Raw genomic sequence first — 20,989 nt, 5'->3', positions numbered from 1 at the left:
ACCAGAAGAGAAAGACCTTTGTTTTCATGACTGAATAAACTGAATAAAAAACTAAGTCATCTGCAAAGAAGCATAAAATGTCATCTTGGTTTATTAGAATGAGTGAATGTCTGCTATGTAGGTGCGTTTTGTAACAATGGGAACACACAGATACTGACCACTGTGCCAGACGCTGCTCCACCTCTTTGAGGAATCCCTGGTGAAACTTGTAAAGTGGATCGTAGCTGGTGGTGATCAGGTTCATAACAGAGTCTGGGAAGGCCTCGTCTTTCCCCGCAACACCCTGGAAGGACTGCAGGAGACAAACACACAAACACATGTTCAAAAAACAGAAAACATACACTGGCTGCAGAATTCAGACATTCACAAATTCAAAAAACAAGTGAAGGTTTATCTCCATCTGCTCAAAAGTCTAAAACTGACGGAAGCTAGTTTGACAACTGGTAATACACTACAGAGGCGATTTACAACAGCTCCGACCAGAACTCCTGAGAATGACGAAGACACGGAGAGTGCGGTTTTCTACATGGTATTATGAAACAGGCCACGTCTGAGGCTGGCATGCTATCTTCAGCTGATATCTCTGCAAAACAACACAGTGTCTTCAACATAATGCGAAAGCTCTTACTTCTCCACATTATGTGGATGGTTTTTGTTGATATTTGAATTTTTTAAACTATTCTTCCATAATGCACCTTTAAGGGAGGCTCTACCACGAGAACGAAGTATGAGTCTACGGTTAAAGTCAAAACAATCCATCAATTAGTTGATCGGCAGAAAATTCATCTAAATTAACTATTACTCAACAAGGAAGTTTACTGCTTTTCTTTGTCTTAAGTGATAATAAATTGTATATTTTTAGGTTTTGGAGTGTAGATTAGACCAAATAAAAGCTATCTGACACTCTGGACTCACTATTTTCAGACATTTTTATACCAAATGGTTCACAAATCCACTGAGAAAATCACCTACAATGACCTGGTTATTAATGTCATGCTTTAAAACAGTAACACACAACGTAATAGTTCCTCAAATTGTAATCATTTAAGAACGATGTGAAAATCCCCCAAACGAATGCTGACAGTGATCAGAAGTGACATATGTGAGGAACGACACACATGGAAACACACAAACACACACGACACTGGTCTGATCCCCCTGAATACAGGAGGTCGGTGGGTCGGGCTGAGTGATTCCACTTGAAAGCACAATGACATTTGTTTGCACCGAGGATCACACATGCACACACACACACACACACACACACACACACACACACACACACACACACGCACACGCACACGCACACACGCACACACACACGATGATCCTCCTGGACCTGAGCGAGTGCACTACAACCCCTGACACAGAGGTGTTATATTCCCCTCTCAGAGTAAATCACACGCCGCTATGACAGCGAGAGCAGACAGGAGGCCGTCCAGCTGTTTGCCAGAAGGACACGGTGGGAGGGAGGGAGAGGAGGGGTGACAGCGAGACGAGAGAGGGGGAGGCAGAGAGGCAGGGAAAAGTACCGATACGACACTGTGAAAATACTCCACTACAAGGTCAAAGTATAATCAGCAAAATTTACATTTTATATTCAAATATATAAAAAATCACCAAATGTGGAAAAAAACATGGTTTTCATTGGACAGAACAGGTATGACAAACTGTAATCTGAAAAGTAACTAGTAACTAAAGCATTCATTCAAATGTAGTGGAGTAAAAGGACAATATCTGCCTCCAAAATGTAGTGAAATAGAAATATAATAATACTGAAAGTAAGTACAAGTACCTTAAAATGGTTCATAAGTACAGTGTTTGAGTAAATGTACTTAGTTACATTCATCACTGACTGTACTTAAGTACTATATTGAGGTACTTGTACTTTACTCAAGTGTTTCCATTCTTGCTACTTCCCACTCAACTGCACCTGAAAGAAAAATATCGTATTTTTTACTCCACTACTTGTTTATTTGATTACTTTAGTTACTTTACATGCTGCATCAGAGCCAAACCGGCACATCTTTAAATTAATTTACTTTATCAGCAATCAAAATGCTCAACATGTTGTTATTTTGTATATATAATGCACTTTTAATTGTAATTTTGATACTTAATTACATTTAATACCGGATACTTTAAGACTTTTACTGAAGTATTACTCATATGGGTGACTTTCACTTTCACCAAATTAATATTTAAACATGATATCTTTACTTTTACTCAAGTATGACATCTGGGTACTTTTTTACAGCACTGAGTAGATGTACTCAGTTACATTCCACCACTAGGGAGGGAGGAGGGAAGGGTGTGGGATCTCAGGCGTGAGCGCTGCCAGCCAAAGAAAATATTTAAGAGGTTTTTAAAAAAAGTGCCAGCGCACGCCTTCCTCCCACATCAAAGAGGCTGGAAACTACTGTTGAAAAGAAAAACAGCTGAGAGGCAGAAAAAGACACAAGAGAGGGGGAATATGATATTTCTCCCTCCGGGCGAGGTCAGGAGCCACGCTCAGAGTCATCACATTAAGGCGACACGGTCTTTAGCAGGCAGGTGCTCGCTGCTGGACCGGTGTTTTCCCCACCGGTGGTCTCGACCAATCGCCCTCCCGCTGCTGACTTTCCCCTCGTTTGTTAGCAACAGACAGTAAAGTTGAATCACATGTCTGACCCACATTAAGCTGCACTTTCATCCCGAGGATTTAAGATGCAGAGTGAGTTTTTCCCCTCTGTTGATTTTAGTGGTTTTACTTGTAAACTAAAGAGCCGGGAGCCAACCGTCTGTGTTGTCTTAAAGAGGAAGCACGATGCAAGTTTGTGCAGCTTTTTAAGCACTTTTCGAGTAATTTCAAGGTGCCGAAGCCAAAATTTAAAAAATACAACTGCAGAAAATAAAGTTTACATCCACAGCAATCAGTTTACAGGATATTGCCTTGTTGTTTATTTTTCCAGCTGTTCATTTAAACTTTAATTGTACGTAGACTTCTGGTTTACATGAGCGGCTGCGTAGGGAGGATCGAAACTGCCAAAATCAAATTACTTTAAATCAATTAACATGCCATTAAATGCAGTTAAACAATATCAAAAATACAAGACAATATGAAATAATTTCGGAAATAATTTTGAAAATGACAAAATAAAGTAAAAAATACAGACATTTTGTAAATTATTTAATTATAACACACTTATTTTGAATATCTTTGATGTATTTCATGACATATTAATTCACTTATAGGCGAATTTTCTTTATTTCTGTACTTTATTTTTGATTTTGGCAGTTTGGGTCCTCCATTATTGCATACATAAAACACTAAATAATGGTGAAAATCACGCATTTTTAAAGGATTATATCCAAATTCAAGCAGATTCCCAACCTTGAAAACATCACGGCATTCGTCCAAACTTTCAAGACTTTGCACAAACCCTGAGAAGAGTGAGCATCATTTAAAAAACTTCACTCTGCCCGCTGGGAAGTCGTATTTTCATCCCTCATCTGTCCTGCACATGAAAAATCTGAATAAAGTCTCAGATGTTGAACCTCAGTCTTTAGTCACGCGCCAAACTAAATGCACATAAAAGCCCGTTTTCGGGATGGGAAAAAAAAAAAAAGCCGAAAACGCTGGAACGGAGAGCTGAGCTTAAGCTTCTCTTCCCAATATTTTGGCTTTCAAAACACCAAACCGAGCTCAATTTCCCGATATTTAGGCTGTGAAAACACCAAATCACATCCTGATCCCAGCTCTTGCGCTGACTCACTGTCCCAACACATGAGCTTTTATAAAAAAGACCCACGTTGGTTCACGGTCCCAAAATTCAGGGTTTGAAATAACCAGCGTTGACTCACTATTCCAGTATCGAGCCTTTAAAGTGACCAACCTTGGTTCATGGTCTATCTGTGTGTTATGCAGGGCTGTGTACTTTAGAGAGAGTGTTTACACTTAACCAGACAGGCACAGATGGCCTTCCAGTTAGTATCCGCATGGTAACAGACGTGGCTAGAGTAACAAACTCTCAAAAAAGTGATCGCTTTAATTCATCCCAGTAGCTTCTGCTGCTGAAGAGAAAGTGTAGACCTGTCCTCCTTACCTCTGTGATGACCTGCAGGTCTTTGAGGTAGGTCCGCTCTGTGGTCAACAGTTCCTTGGCTATGAAGTAGGCCTTGTCTGTGGGAAACTTCTGGACACAAAGAGAAGGAGGAGGACGATCATCCGTCTATCTATCCACATATACACCGCTAAAGTCTTGTGTTATTTCTATAGAAAACAGCTTTAATATAACAAAACAAGACCACTCTCTCGCTGTCTGTGAGCCCACCTTCCTCCTCGCCTCCTCTTCGTCGTCGTTGCGGATACACCCGGCGTCGGTGAGCAGCGGGCTGGTGAGAGGAGACAGCAGCCGTCCCCCCTCAGGACTCGGACCTGGACCCGGCCCCTGCCCGTTTACAGCGCCGCTGCCGTTGACGACCGTGTGGGGACTTCCCACCGGAGAGTCCTCTGAACCGGGACTTTCTGTGGGGAGGAGAGGAAAATAGAAAATGGGAAAGGGGAGGGAGGAATAGAACAAAGAGTGAGATAAAGGAGGAGATTGCAGGAGAGGATAAGGGAGTTGAATTAGATTCTACATTTCATGAAATTCACTGCCACTTCCTTATCATTTAATTCTTCTAGTGACGTTTTCATTCGTTCCTCAGACACCTCTAGGTGAAGGAAAAGGCTTCTACATTCACATATTCCCCAAATACTTCTCTACCAAACTGTATGGCGTTGAATTTCAAGGTTAGACAACGCTACGCAATCAATCTTAAACTACGGGTCAGGACCCAAAATGAGCAGCTGTCATGTTCAGGCAGGTCGCCGCATGACAAGAATGCTACGATCCCTCAGCTCTGAAGGAGTCTACATCTACTCTGTGGCTCTAAAAAGATAACGTCAGTAGATGTTAGTAAAGAGTTATGGATTATACGAGTCAGTTTATCTGCAAGACTTCACAAAGGCCATATTTGTGCATTATAAGGGGAAGTTAAAAGACAAGTAATACAGTCGTGCTCATTAAACAGCTGTCAAGTTGCAATAAGAGCTGGTTAGCATGCTAAATTTAGAAGAAATCTCTGCAACGCAGTACAAAGACGTAACATCATAACTGTTTTTCATATTCTGTTGAATAGTCAAGTTAATTCTTTAAATTTTTCTTTAAATTCTCGCTGTTTTGTTTTGTTTTCTTACTCGTCTTTGACAGTAAACTGAAGATCTTTGGGCTGTGGACAAAACAAGACATTGGAGGACATCATCTTGGGCTTTGGGAAACACTTTCAAGCATTTCTCACCATTTTCTGACATTTCACAAACCAAACAATTAATGCATTATTCAGAAAATAGTCCACAGTTTAACCAACAATGAAAATAATCATTTTTTGTAGCCTTAATAAGGTACTTTGAATTAATTGGCCTGTAAAATCAAGTAATCAGTTATTCATTAGCTTTTCCTTTCCCCTTAAAATGCACTCTAGATATGGTCTTCCATAGATATTTGATAGTCTTGCTGGTTGTGATGATGCCTAAAATCATCCGTTTTTTAAATGGAGTCTGGTATGATTGAGAATATAAAGTTAGACCTACTTCTCACTACAGCTAGAGTCACTACAGAGGTTTACTACATAGGTTGTGACTGTATACTTGCCCAGGTGCAAAGTTTCCAAAGAGTCCATTGTTATACACCAAACTGGCAACCACTGAGTGCAGATCTGTGACGGGCGCTATAAAAGAACTTACCACCACACAGAAAATAACTACAAAACTACCACAACAACAAAACACAGGTGAAACAACGAGCTAACAGAAGCTACAGGACATGAAACACAGACGGAAACAAGTCGGAGCACGTGTGCACGACACCGAACAAAAACGCACAACATCTACTCTACGGGCTAGCTACCACGACACAAGACACGGGTGGGGGGTCACAAGTCAAGCGGGGTATGGAGGTGGAGGGGTAGTCGGACATCGGTTCTGTCTACAGAAAATTCTGGAGTCCCTTTTCTTCGAACATACAAGGTCGCTTTTTATTGACACTAGTGCACACAATCAGTTACAGTGTTAAAAAGAGTGATGAAGAGTAAAGAAAAACAAAAAAAACCTCACAAAAAAAGAAATCCAGTAGGTGTTTTTGTGATGAAAATAAAAAGGAATACAAAGTGTTACAAGAGTGACAAAGAAAACCAGTGAGTCAGAGCGTCTTCAGGCCTTACAGTCAGTGTGCGTTAAGGGAAGGATTATCATTTCAGTGCCTTTCTTTTGGAAGGGAATAGAAAGACTTGTTGGCGGTTCTTCAGCTAGGTGGGCAGCAGTTTGACCTTTGCACGCTCTGTATTTATTGTGATGTAAATACAGGACATGCAAACTAAATCTACAACCGAACCACAAAACTAGAAGAACAGCCAGAAAGCCTGATTATTCCTTCAAAAGAAGTCAGTCAGTCAGTAAAAAGTGTGTTATGTAAACAGAAAGAGAAGCTCAGATGTGATGCTAAAACGCCACCTTATACCATTTTAATAAACTAAGTTAAAGAAAATGGTTTAGCACTTTGGGAAATACACTTGCTTGTTTTCTTACCGAGAGTTAGGTGAGAAGATAGATACCACTCTTGTGCTCGTACAGTGAAGCCTGTTAGCTTAGCTTAGCATAAAGACTGCTAGCCTGTCCAAAGCTAACAAAAGTAACAACGTGTCCATAAAAACACAACTTGTCATTTTTAAACTTCAGTTTTTTTATACAAACAAAAACAGATATTAAATGTTAATTAGCTAATAGGCTGTTTTGTCAAGCTAGCTGTTTCCTCTTGTTTCCAGTGTCCGTGCTAAGCTACGCTAACTGTAGCTTCAAATATACCATACAGACATAAAAGTGGTATCAATCTTCTCGTCTCACTCTTGCCAATTTCCCAAAATGTTGAACTACTTGCTTTGATATCAGTCAAATACGATCACATCATCACAGTGTGTGTACCGCAGAAGAAACGACAATCATTTTTACTTTTCGTTTTTAAAGTTAAATCTAGCAAATTTGGCTCTGATTAACTCCATTAACATACAAATTACAATTTAATACAAAATCACAATCTATCAGTCTGTTACTGTATGTACAGTACATTAAAAAATACAAAAAAGCTTCAATGGAAGTGACTTGCTGCAAGTGCTATTTGGTGACAGGCAGTGAAAGGAAACACAAGGTGGACTCAACTCCAATAGTCACGTTTATGTGTGTGTCCATCTCCTGACAATACTCAGACTTTCACACCTTACAGGATAAAAATTCCACTTCTCTCAAAGTTATCTTTTGTTTTTTAACACTTACAATTTCAAATAAGCTTTACTTTACTTGTGTCTGTCTACCTTCGCCCTCTCACTCATCATGAAAAGAGCACTGGAGTTGAGTCTGCCCTGTTTTGTCCTTGTGCACAGAAAGGAAACCTGGGGCCAAAAACACAAATGGTTTCTAAATATTTGAGAAAAGACGGGGTGCAGTTACTTAAATATGACGACACGAGAAGTAATGAGGAGTTTCTAGAGTTGTTAAGTTTGTGTTACGCTGCACTTGATGCCTCTCAAACATCTGAAACCATTTTTGAGCCCCGTGATAGAAAACACCAACAAAGTGAGCAAAAACAGAGCAGAATGACAGGGAAAAAAAGCAGCTTGCCTGGTTTTACATGCATTCAGAGTAAAGAAAGGAAAATGGTGAGAAAACAGCATTTTTTCCCCCCACTAACAGAAAACATGCTTATCAAACAGCGCATTTACAAAGCATGAAGCGTGAACATTTGTTTCAGGAGGAAGGGGCAGCTCAGAGGAAAGAAACAGTCGTTTGGCTTTAGAAGGTGACTAAACATGATAAAACTCTGGTGACATTTAGTCGAAGCTAAGTCACTTTGTATATCGAACCCTTATGGGAGCTCTAAGGCTCCCAGAGTAGTATTTTCATGGAAAAATGGCTAAGGAGGTAACTTAATTCTACATGTGATTTAAATTAAGTGTTTTTATACAAATTTGTACTGCTAGCCAATAAGTATAAAGAAAATAATCTACCTTTTTCACTTGTCTATATTTCCCAAAAACAAAGTCAGGAAGAGAGACAATGCTAACACGCTGATTTTTAACAGCTATAATGTTAAACATGTTCATAATCATAGTTTAGCCTCCTAGCATGCTAACACGCTCAGAGAGACAATGCTAACATGCTTGTGTTTAGCGGTATAATGTTCAACAAGTTTATAATCATAGTTTTGCACGTTAGCATGCGACCATGTTTGGAATTACATTGCTAACATGCTGATTTTTTAGCAGTTAAAATGTAATGTAATATATTAATAATTATAGTTAAGCGTGTTAGCATGCTAACTGTTTCTGAGTGTCTATTTTACCACCTTTGTATTTAGGAAATACAGACATTGATGTGTTTTTTAAGCTAGTGTGGGCAAAGTGCATTAATTCACTAAAGTTCATCCCAATCCAGTGTTGTAGCGAAAACCAAAAAAGCGTGTGTTGCAGTGAGCAGACAGCCAGTAAATGACAGTGATGGGGATGGAGGGTCGGCACACCTTCAATAAACAGCATCGTAACAGAGGAGAGAAAACAGCATCCAAAGAAAGTGAAAGAAAAACAAACAGTGAGCTACCTTTGTTGTGTGTGTGCTTGTGGTGCATGCCAGGGGCCAAGCTAAGCAAAGCAGACAGCCATGGACGGTCACTGGTTTGAGGACGATGCTTGGCGTGTTTGATTTTTTGCTTATTGTGTGTGTAGAAAGAAAGAGAAGTAGCATAATCGCGTGTAACGTATCTTCAGTAGAAACGTAGACACAGTTATTATCAAAAATACAGATATAAAGGTTAGGGTCGTATTGATAGTCTCCCTAACATTTCAATTGATTTAAATCTATTCCTCCACTAATGAATGTGAATACAAAAGAGAATCACTACAAAAAGTCTCTACCACAAACATCCAAATTACAGTGCAAGTCGCCCACGACAGACAGACAGAAATCGAATGAAAGCATTAAAAAGTGCTCCAAGGAAAAGGACGTCGGCTCGGCCAAAACCGAATGAGAAAGGCAGACCGGCCGCTACAGCTACTGATCCCCATAGCTTAGACATCGAGCACATTTTTCTTCCAAGTCTACGATCCATTCCCTACCAAGAACATTCAAATATACTGTACAATTAAAGGGGAATATCTCTCGTTTTAACAATCCGTGCGGTTGAACACAACCTGAACAACCACAGGCTGCTCTAAACACAAACCATGTACAACATCGCCAATCACTTCCCATTGAAATCCTTCAGCTATCACCTTAAAGCCCTTCTATTGCACCAGACAACAGTCAAATAATTATAAAAGTTTGATTCAGAGAAAATGCTACTACAAATTGGGAAATATTATTACAACAAACATTGTTCTATAAGGGGGTAATGACCCAGAACAGATCTTGGTCAACTCAACAGCTTCCCCTAATTCATCTCCTGCTTCAACACCTTAATATCTCAACAACAAGCAAACATCGTTTATAAAAGTGAGCTACAATCAACAGAATCCTCATGTCTCCTAAAGAGAACAATATCGATGTTATCAAACGGTTTTCTTGAAGAAAAAACGAGGAAGAGTCGTAGAAATAATCTTCCCCACAAAACTACAGTTCTACACGTGAAGGTATACTTTCATCTGCACATACATCTACACTGAATATACAATTCTTAAGTTATGGCACTTTGTAAGGAAGATTTTTCTTCTAACATTACCAATGCTGATTTTTAAACATGTCAGTGAGCGCTGGCTGAGGAGCCTCAAGGCTTGGTTTGATTCTTCTTTTGACAAACAGCCAGTCAAAGTTTTAACGTTACGTTTTTAAGTAAAGTCGGACTAAAGTTAAAAAGTTTGCATAAAAATTCAATACAAAAGTGGGATTAAGGGGTTTAGAAACAATGGACGTTTCATCTATTCATCTAAAAAGTCGGTAGGTGTTTTGATTTGATAAAAATATCCACAAAACAACACGAGTCATTGTGTTTTGCACAAACATGTGGAGTCCATGCCAACCGGATAACATGAGTCATCAGTTTTTGCACAAACTTGTGGAGTCCATGCCAGCTCAATTGCATGCTGTCATTAAAGCAAAAGGTGGAAATACCAAATTCATGGACATTTTTTCAAAGATTCAACTTTTCACTTGGTTGATTTTTATCATTTTTGATTTAAAAAATGTTTTACGTTCAAACCAAATGCAAAATTTAAGTATTTTGACTCGTGGTCTCCGACTTTTCGACCTTACTGTTTAAGGTGTACCACAGCTAACCAAGTGTAAACAGGTGACTAGATCTATTGTATCGCAATCCACAGTTGTGTACTTCTACTATTTCAATAACCAACTATTAATGCAATGATTTTCAGGCTTCGTTAATGTAGCCGAGTGATTAACAGCAGTGTATCTGTAATATACTAAACTGTAACTATAGCGCCTAATATGAGGAGGAACTACTCGCACATCTTCAGCCTTCAACAGCTAAAAACTCGACCTCCTATGTCTTCCTCGTTAAAGCGGTAACACCCTTCCTCCTCCTCTGCCTCGCCGTCCTCCCCCTCCTCCAGCTGGAGACTCCCGAAGGAGTACTTGTTGCGCGGCAGCGGCGACGAGCTCACGCCGTTTGAGTTGACCGAATTCATGGAACTGACCGCGACGGGATTGCCGTACATTAACGGCTGGCTGTACGCGCTGCTACCGGTGTCCGACTCCGTGTCGCTTGTGTCGGTGCCGCTGCTGGTCGATCCGTCGATCATTTGGACCGGTTGGTTTAAGTTGTTACGATTGGGGCTGCTACCGTGCTTTCCCTGACGGCCAAACAGCCGCTGCACCGTGTTGGAGCGCGGCTGACCTGGAACAATGAGGTTCCCCGTGTGATTGCCGTTAGTTATTATCATTCTTCGCTCCATCGGCGCGGAAAGTGGAGCTTGGCTGTGCAACCCGGAGCGGTGAGGGTCTTGGCGATGGATGGGGGTGGATGTCAGCTGGCTGAGAATGAACGGATCAGTATCGGAGCGGTTCCTCATGTTGTTATTGTTGTATGGTTTGGCGAAATGTGGCGCCATGCGGTTCGAGGTGATCGGGGAGTAGCTACCGTACTGGTTCGGCGGGGGTGATGGCTGGATAGTCGGAGTCTCCACTGGGATGATTCCTGGACGCTTACTGAAATAATGCCCGCCATCATCCCAGCGTGAGCGCTGCGTACCGTGACCGTTTGTCATCTCGGCGTGACTGAGGGAGTTGGTGCGGTGGTGGAAGCTGCTGATCACCGGGCTGGAGCACTGACTACGAGTCCCGGTTCCTAACGGTCGGCCTATCGATGCGACTCGCTTGTCTCGACCCTGAAAGATCTCATCCAGCAGCGTGCTGTGGAGCGGGAGGCGACCTTGATACGAACCTCCGTTGGGCAAAATTTCATCATCTGTCAGCTCATGACTCCCGTTAGTCTTGGGAGACTGATCTACGGTGCTTCTGTTACCCATCATACCCTGCTGTTGATGCTGCTGCATCAGCCCCTGGTGATTGGTGTGGTAGAACCCGTTCACAACCCCAAACAGATTCCCAGCTTGCCCCCCATTACGACCCATATCCCCGTTCCTCTTATTATACACATCATCTGCATTGCTGCCATTTGCTTTGCTGTGGCCCCTGTTGTTCTTTGTCACATCACATTCACTGTCTATGTCGCTGCAGTCTATGTAAGGAATAGAGGAGCTGCTGCCTTTGTTTGCCCTGCAGGAAGGACCTGGGTTGAGGAAGTTGGGGTCCAGCGCCGATCCGGTGCCGTTGTGGTTCTGCCGAGTTGGGTCCGCTGTCGGCGGGTCGTGGAAGCCGTTGGTGGAGGAGGCGGCCGCTGGTGGCTCCTCTGAGCCGTTAGACTCAGCTTGATGACCCAGTCTGGCTGAGTCAGGCTGGTCTGCTAACTGGACAGACATGGCACTCTGACAGAAGATACAGAGAAAGTGATGATAAGAGGAGAAGCTTTTTAATCTCTTCTTTAACTGGGCTCATTATGCTCGAACAAAATGTTATTAGTGGGAACAGATTGGCACAAATTCACACATCGCTCTCTGGAGGACAAAAACAGCTGGTGCTTAAGGCCACGGAGCAGCTCCAGATAAATAATAAAAACAGACTGTAAGGGTCTGTAAAAGTCAAGCCACAAGGGAGGGTGTATTACCTCTTTTGGCACTTGCGATCTGAAGGAAGACGACTGAGGGGACATGCTGCTGTTGGACAGGACCTTACTGTGCTTCCTGAAACAGAGGAAGAGACAGATGAGGTCAAATCATGTGCAGCTAATCCAGAAAACAGAAATCTGACCGCTGGTTAGTTTTTACAACCTTTCAAATGGTATTTTCTTGAGCTCCGAGTCTTTCACATAATCGATGATCTGCTTCTGGGTTCGGCCACTGCAGAGAGAAAAGCAGGCGATGAAAGATAAATGCAAAACATAGCAGTTTCCTGTCCTTTTTGTTTCTGTCCTCGACTTACCTGAAGCGGAACGAGGATCCCCTGGTGAAGAGAATAGGCTTGGGTTTGGCCTTCGGCTCCTCGAAGAGCCTGAAGAAGGCGTGATACTCCACGCAGATCTTCCAGAAGATCTTACAGCAATCCCTGCTGGCCATGGCGAACTCCAGCGTGTCGTGGTGGGCGTTCTGCTGGAAGAGGAAGAGGCAGATTTAAGTATGGATGCAGGGAAGAACAGACTGTGTGAAAGGAAAGGGAAGTGTTATGTGGACTTACAGCGGGGTCTGCTCTCAGCTTAATTAGGAACCTTTTGCGTTTGAAGCTGAGCTTGCGAACCTTGGACCAGTTGAAGGCGTTAATTTTTGTGTACCCCTAAAAGAAAAAGGAGAATGCGTTATAAGAAGCTGATTAACGATCATGAAAAATTCATCACCTTACAAGGAAAAAGACACATTAGAACACAACAGATAATTAACTTCAAAAGGAAAATGTTTACTACATTTTTCCCTAAAAATACAGTTTCAGCTTCACTCAATTTGAAAACTTATTTGGTTCCTAGAAATCCAGCACACATTATATAGATTTTCTGATTGGTTGATCAAGATCAGAGTGCAAGGATCTTCTCATCAGAACAAATTGAATCTGATGTTTTATTTAATCTTACCTGGAAGACGAGCACCCCGGTGTGCGCCACTGACAGGTTGAGTTTAGTACCCTCTCGGTCCTTGGCTGGGTGCAGACGCATGCCGTACATCTCCAACCGCCGAGCGATTTCCAGCAGGTGGTAGTCTGACACTGCAGGAGTCTGACCGCTGTGGAGGAGCGTGATCAATCAATCCATTAATAATCGGATGTACCAATTAATCAGCAGCTCGGCTAACTTTTTGAAACTGCACTGTTTGATTGTAGATAACATTTGTGACCATTTAGGGAAATCAACATCTCTAACATCTCTGTCATTGTTTGTACTGCGTTTGCCAGATGTTAGACACGTCCCACTACATATTCACGGCAACTGTAGAAACAACAAACGGTCTTAAAATACCCACAGGATCAGATGGCAGTACCCACTGTGGGGGGTGAAAGAAGTTTGTTTCCTCACAAATCTGAAAATAACTTCCTGTTTCCTGTATGAGCCGCTGAATTAGCCACTTCCTTCCTGTGGCGTCGGCTGAGGAAAGGGTGAGGGACTGTGGGGGCGTGAGGAGGCCACAAACAGAGAATGTGACCAGGGTAAATAATCAGCAAGTGTGTGGTTTGGTTTTCAGTTTTCATCTGTGGTTAAAGAAGGGTTTTATGAAAAAAAAAAAAAGGAAATGCATCTGTCATGTGTTTGCAAACAGCGGTGGAGGAAGCTAAGCTGTAATGTAAATGAGCAGAGAGGTGTGTGTGTGTGAATGTCTGGTCTCGGGAGGCACAGAGGGAGTGCCAAGCGGTGTGTTTGTGGACAGCCACCTCTGCGCGAAAGAGATTAAAAATGTGTGTGTGTGTTGCAGCTACAGAGATAAACATCTCTGCGGGAGAGAGGCTTATGGGTTGGGTGTAATTGTGTAATGGCCGTGTTTGCGGGCACATTTAAATAAACAGATACCTATCTTTAAGTGTGGATGTATGTGTGCTGTGTGTTCGTGCGAAAAAACAAATTCTCCTGACACCTTTGAGGTTAACGCTGCCAAGATACCGATCCAGAGTCAGGCCAAAGCTCGGCTCAGTGATGTTTTCCAAGCAAGGATAATCTCGACCGGCTATTTCCAGGAAAACAGTGTACGAGCAAGAGTTTGACCCTAAAAGACTATTTTCACGACAAGTTTTCTCTGTGTGTTCACCTCAAATTGGAGTTTAAAGCATTTGCATACCAGATTGAGAGCAGTTTGAAAGCGAATCATGGCCCTGAAGGCAACTTACACAAGTGTGATATTAGACCTTGGGCTCACATACACTGAGAGATTTTTAAGGGAAGTCGAGGGCATCTTGTGTCAACACTTCAACTCCTTAAATGAAAAATGTATTCAATATAATACTGTCTCGTTTTACTTCAAAAACCTAAATAATTAAGGTGTTAACTGGCTGGAGGGCAATGATCATGGTGCTTAAAGTTTCTGATAAGGAAACACGCCATCTCTTCTTGCTGCTGGCGATATTGTATATCATCCCCACTAGAGGAATAACTAAATATCACAGTGTAAAATGTGTTGTTACTGGTTAAGATGTAGAAACCCAGGAAAATACAAGGCCATCTTCACATGAGCGGTTAAGTTTCTAATCTGATTTCCAGGACACAGCTGATAGGAACACCTATCAGTGTGACTTAACACTTTAATTTGTTGCATCGGTGCACCTGAAATTCAGTCGTTAATTGAGTCTATATTGCACCTTTATTCTTGTTTACATACATTTACATAAATTTAATTGAAATGTGTTATTCTGTTCACCCAAAATATGTCCTGGTGCACGTAAATAACAAATTACGTCAACCAGTGGGAAGTTAGTCAGTTAGTCAGTAATTCCAGCGTTTAAAAAGTGAACATTTGTTGCTTTTGAATGAAAAACTTAAAATTTTAGACTGTTGCTTCGACAAAACAAGCAGTTTGAAGATGTCACCTTGTGCTCTGGCCTCTATTTTTTGACATTTTATAACCTTAAAGCGCGCCTAATTATAATCCTCATCCCAAAAAAGTGGGGACGCTGTGTAGAAACATAAATAAAGAAATAAATAAAACAGAATGTGTTTGTTTGCAAATGACTGAACTCTGTTGTTATTACATTTCTCAGCCTTTTTGGAATCTCAGTTGTACTAAAATGAATATTTTATACATTAAGTTTTGCTGTTTTTACCTCAGTTCAGTGAAAAAAACCCTGCCCTCCTTTAATCTTCTAAAAACTGAATGTGTTTCCATGTAAGCATGTACGTTTACACGCATGTTCGGACACGCTAACTCACACATGCTGGCGGTGGCAGTCTGTGATCTTGTCTCTGATGGCGTCCTGGTCTGGCAGGTACTTATTGTGGAGGAGATGCTGCCAGCTCTGGGTCTCGTCGAAGTCTCCGATCTCGGCTGATGGAGGAGGTGACAGAAGGGTGAGAGTTTAATATTTATTATGTGAAGTGAAAATGAAGCGAGAAACGGGGAGGGGTGGGCGACAGACGAGGTTAAGAGACGATTAAATAAAGATGGAGACAGTTGAGGAAGAGACACAGGCAGCAGGAATGGAAGCAAACGCACCAATACACTGTACGTTCTTTAACTCATTTATTTTTATTCGTCTATCTTTTCTTCTGCTGATCGTATAAAGTGTGCTGATGCGTGTATCTCCATCTGTCCAACACCAGCAACAATAGACCCTCAAAAACGCACCACCCGCAGGTGCTCGCATGCAGGCACGGCACTGGCGGTTACCACGGCAACCGAGTCCTATCCTTTAGCATGCCGCAGCCCCGCCGCTGTCTGCCAGACTGAATTGAATCCATAAATCCAACACCCTCCACATATGGTGCTGAATAACAATGGTAGGGTGGATTTAAATATCATGAATGAATGCGAGGGGATGCTTCATGTACAGCAAACTGAAGGCTGAGCCGTGATCAGGTCTCGGTCTCCTGCCGGCAAAGCATCTGCCCCGCTGGAGTGAGCTCGCTTATGAGATCCTCTCCCCCATATCAGTGTTAAATGATGAGCTCTGTATAGGATTTGATGCTCTTTTTGTCATTTATTCTGCACAATTTTAAAAACTAATCTGGATTTAACCAGAAACACACAAGCCACACTGCAGCGAGTGCGCCCCTAAAGGGAATATCTGTCATGTGTTCGGTGATTTATGGGCCTCCACATGAGCGAAGCTGGACCCCACAGTGAGAACAGCGACTATTTTCCACATTCCTGTGCAGTGTTTCATCATTTTCTTTTAATGCTTGTATATTTCTATTAGTTTATTTATCTTTTATTATTTCAACCACCTGCATTTTATCCCTGTCTTGTCGTGCATTTGTCTTTTTGACTTCTTTGGAAGGTGCCTTATAAATAAAGTTTTATGTATTGATTACACTTACACTGGATGATGTGGGAGACCATGAGAGCGGCGCTGGTGTCGTTACAGATGAGGCGACCGCAGGCCAGGTCGCGTTTGACCTGCAGGGCGAACAGATACCTGGAGGAGGAAGATCAGATAGAGCGCAGACAGAAATAGAAATGAGAGAGGGAGTGGGAGGGAGGAAAGACAGAGAGGTTAATGCACGGTTTATAAACTCCACTGTTAAAAGCACTTCCTGATGGCATTCATACACACTGTGCTGATACCAAACCCTTATTGAGAAAACACTCATTTCTTATAACATGATCCGACCTCGCAACTCATGACGCTGCGTTCCGATCAGAAACAGCGGAGACGGCACTATGAAGAAGACCGTGGTGCATTGGGACGGCTAACCTCAAAACCAAATCAGCTCAAAGACAGAAAATACATCCTGTTTGCTATTATTTTCAGGATTTTTGAGGATTTGTAACTGAAGCAAAGGAAAGAACAAACAATCAGGACCGATTTCAACTAATTTAAACCATGAGTCTGGCTGAATCACCAGCTCTCTATTTACTGTACGAGGACAAATAGCGGACCGGCTGCCAGAGGTACACACTCAAGAGTGTGTGTGTGTGGGTGTGATTAATGGTCCATGGCAGCTTTTAATGTGATATCCAATTTAACCTTTTTATAACTGCACGATTACCTTTCTAATAAAGTTAATGAGGCTTTTGGTGAGTTTCACTATTTTTTTTATTTTAGCCTGAAGTAATTTTTACGATTTAAGAACACGACTGCGCCAATTCAGAGTGAAATACACCCAGACAACCCCGTCGTGTTGCAGCAGCGCTAATTGGCAAGATTCCTATCTGATTAACTCATCAAAGAAATCTTTCTTCCATCTGTCCGTCTACATATTCGGTCAGTCTACCCATCAAAGGAAACACTGACAGCAGTGAAATGCTGCGAGAGCCAAACAAAGGGAGAGAGAAAAAAGGCTGTGTGCCCACTTCCTGTTTAATACTGGAGTCAGCTGGCGCTCTCCAACACAATATGAGATCAGTGGAAGAAACTGGCCGCTAGCTGAGAGGTCGAACAACGTCAGTGGAAAATATGCAAAGCGTTCCCGACTGGTGATGATATTTCTCTTGTTAAATTGAAGTTATAATCGTTAATATTTCAGTGCCGGCTGATCTGGCGACGGAGCAACTGGTGTTTCTGTTTACAGTGCAGCCAAACAAACTTGTACAAGTGTTGCAACTGTGATCTAATTTCATGGTTCAAACCCCTGTGATGAAAACGAATTGCATTTTCTGTGACTTTTTAAAGATAAAGATTTCCTATTGGCTGCAATATCAGTTAAAATGTTAATTAAATGTGTTTGTATTAAATTGCAGGCTGTTGTTAGATGTTATATTCCTATAAAGTAAAAATAGGATTGTTGTGATGGTGGATCATGCTGCAGAAGGCTCCGACTAGTGCTAGCTCGAGTAGCTAGGATGCTAATCGTCTGATAACGAGCAAGTGTCGATACAACAAAAACTTGTGTTAACTTAAATTTATCAGTCTTTTTAAGTTAAATAACATTAAATTCATTGATTACATCATCAGGGATTGTTGTCATGTACTGCTGGAAAGTGGGAAAAACAAAGCGATAAATAATCATATGCATATTGTCCCAACTGGGTTGCCATATGTTGGATAGAAAACCAGTAATAAAGGTCTTAAAGGTCCAAAAATGTAATTGTCAACCCTGCAGAGAGGTATTTATAGAATATAAATATACTGAGGGGCTATTACTTAAACCATGCAGACTGTAAAAAGTCCAAAAAATTAAATTTCATGACAATTTTAAACTAATTAAACCTTTAAGTCTTCATTCAGTCTCGAGAGATCCCCTCACTGTCGAGAGGCACTTCCAGAGCTCGTTTCCTCCTCGGCTCAGGTCTCAAGTGAACCCATCTGGGCACTTTGAGTGAACCACGGCATCATGGGAAAATATGGAAGTTCAAATCTTTCTCGTATTTATGTTTCGCTTATGAGATGTGAAATAGTGCTGCACGATGCAGTTTGCTCTGTCAGACTAAACAAGACAAAGAGGCAGACAAGATGGTGGCTGATAATTTACAGTTTCTAAACAAGGAGGTGAAGAGGAGGCGATAGGTGGGAGCGCGAACGCTTTGTGCCATATAATCTAATCTTTGAATGCTAACAGGGCAGAAAAGATGCGTCTCTAGATCCAGTGCGAGGTCTGAGATCGCTGTAACATCAGAGTTTGTCCTCCAGAGTAACAGGCCTCAGTCTTTTTATAGTAAAACTCAGGAACATTCATCTTCTTTCAGCTGTTTAGGAACAACAAATGTTTTCATGAGCCTGGTTCCCACATGGCAGCCTAAAACGTCTTGTCTGGGTGCAGAAAAGAAAAAAAAAACTTGTCTTTGATGTCGTGACATACGGATATAAATGTGTTATAAATGGTAAGCGGCAGACGAAGGAAAACAAAAGGAACAAAACAACATTTTTTAACGGATGGACAGGACTGAATGACTGAAAAACAGCCAGTGGCCAGACAGAAAACCAACAGCAAAACAACACGTCTTTGAACCTACGAGGTTCATCTTCCTCAGATAGGTGTGGTTTTCTGTGCTGAGAAGACCTACCGAGTCAGCTCCTCCGAGAGCTGCGTGTGGTCAGGGGGGAAGAACTTCACCACGAAGCGAAGGATGGTGTTTTTAGGCCCTGGAGGAGGAAGAAAGAAGAGTTACGGTTAAGATGGGAGAGACGAGGCAGAGGCTGAGAAGATGATGCGACTTATTTTAAATGCAAGAATCCTGCTGTGAGTATTTCGGGAAAACTGCGTGGAAGGTTGAAATAAGAGACAGAATCCGTGAGCTACTTACGTCTGAGCTGTTTCAGGGTCGGCTTCAGCAGATCCAGCCACACCTGTGGAGGACAAGGCACGACTTCATTATAGTAACTGTACAGCGAAGAGATTTTCTCCTAAAAATTAATCTGTGGGCCTTTTTTTTTAAGAGTTTCATAAGTTCAATAGCTCCAGATTTAATAGGCAACACTATTATGAAACGTTGGAGCTGCCACATAAAGCTTTCAGCAGTACTAAACACTTAATCAAATCCTGACACTCCTAAACAATCTGGTCTTACATAAAAATGACCCCTGAACACACCATGACACTTGGAAAACGCAGTGAGAGCTCCTTATAAAGCATAATGGCAGTCAGAGGTGCAACGATTAGTCCATTAATTGATTAGTCGATCGAAAGAAGATTAATTGCTGACTATTCAATCATCAATTAATCGTTTAAGTCTTTGTTTCAAGCAAAAATGTCAAACATTTGCTGCTTCGAGGTTCTTAAACGTGAGGATTTGCTGCTTTTCTTTGTCACTCATAACAGTAAGTGGAGACTCTTTAGGTTTTGGATTGTTGGTTCGTCACTTTCATGTCACTTGTCACTAAACGGTTGATCAATAATGACTATAATCTTCAGCTGCAGCCATAATGTCAGTCTGACAATGTGAGCACATGAAAACGTCACGCTTCAGATGCTGCTCGTGTCATCTTTGGACGTATAGCCGAGTGTATTTTCAATATGGGTTATTTATCGCCGCTATAAAATTCACACGAGCCGGCATAAACAAGATAAGAAGCCCTCAGTCGTCGACTTGATATACAGCTGCATGCGTTGGTGTGTCGGCCTGCTTCTTTCTGTGTACGTGTGCTCACAATGTTGTTATTATTGAGCTGGCATGACATCATTTCTTCCACTGGACCATTTCAAAACGACTTATGCCCGAGGCGATGAAATGCACAGTGAGCGTCTGTGTTGCGAGTCCACTCGTTTATTTGTATGTGCGAGTAAGAGATTCTTCTTTCTCTAAGAGCTACAGACTGACTGTTTGTCTGTATTACGAGCTTTTTCCACATATTAATGCAGATTCTACCAGCAGACGTTAGCAACAACAGACACACCTCAGGAACGTACATATTATAACAACCAGCTGCTCTTGTGTGTAATAGGTGGAACAGCTCCAGCCCAGGTGGATGCTTAAATCCACATGTCGATAAAAGGAAGATAGCTGAGCAGAAAGTTCAACAGTTCACTGAAAAGACTGCGCAAAACATTTGAGATGCTGATGTAGATCTGCGTAAGTGATGTGGTTTTAAAGCAGATAAACGTGAGAAAGATCATGTTGGCAAACCAGTTGTGCATTTTTATATGGATCGGATATAATCTGCATACACCGAGGTTTTATTTCAGACGCGGAGGCAATTTGCATCTGACCTCTGGTGACCTTGACCTTAACATTATTAAAAAGGGTATAATAAGATATATTACATTTTAAAATTATTAATGGATTTTTACAATAACATGTAGAAAAGATAACCCGAACCCAATATGACAGTAAGTAATAAGTCTCA

At 41.7% G+C, this 20,989-nt stretch overlaps 1 protein-coding gene across 5 annotated transcripts in view; it reads right to left on the bottom strand.

The window, feature by feature from the left end:
• The window catches only part of LOC311253271 (FERM, ARHGEF and pleckstrin domain-containing protein 1-like), a 60,029-nt gene that overhangs the window by 6,619 nt on the left and 32,421 nt on the right, over window positions 1-20,989 (bottom strand). For 3 of the 5 annotated variants that reach the window (XM_084347111.1, XM_084347115.1, XM_084347112.1), the window contains exons 5-17: window positions 19,450-19,492; window positions 19,210-19,288; window positions 16,584-16,681; window positions 15,477-15,591; window positions 13,200-13,347; window positions 12,812-12,907; window positions 12,560-12,726; window positions 12,409-12,477; window positions 12,246-12,321; window positions 11,811-12,006; window positions 4,314-4,507; window positions 4,086-4,175; window positions 159-292 (exon numbers count right to left, since the gene is read on the bottom strand). In XM_084347111.1, the coding sequence (XP_084203237.1) occupies window positions 159-292; window positions 4,086-4,175; window positions 4,314-4,507; window positions 11,811-12,006; window positions 12,246-12,321; window positions 12,409-12,477; window positions 12,560-12,726; window positions 12,812-12,907; window positions 13,200-13,347; window positions 15,477-15,591; window positions 16,584-16,681; window positions 19,210-19,288; window positions 19,450-19,492 (1,505 nt within the window). The remainder of the gene's footprint in view (window positions 1-158; window positions 293-4,085; window positions 4,176-4,313; window positions 4,508-11,810; window positions 12,007-12,245; window positions 12,322-12,408; window positions 12,478-12,559; window positions 12,727-12,811; window positions 12,908-13,199; window positions 13,348-15,476; window positions 15,592-16,583; window positions 16,682-19,209; window positions 19,289-19,449; window positions 19,493-20,989) is intronic. The other 2 variants (XM_084347113.1, XM_084347114.1) reach the window with 2 other exon arrangements.

Source organism: Pagrus pagrus (assembly GCF_965226575.1).
Source record: "Pagrus pagrus genome assembly, chromosome: 24".
NCBI classification, from domain to species: domain Eukaryota; kingdom Metazoa; phylum Chordata; class Actinopteri; order Spariformes; family Sparidae; genus Pagrus; species Pagrus pagrus.
The sequence above is the reverse complement of the archived record's forward strand: the minus strand, read 5'-3'. Positions and strand labels throughout refer to the sequence as shown.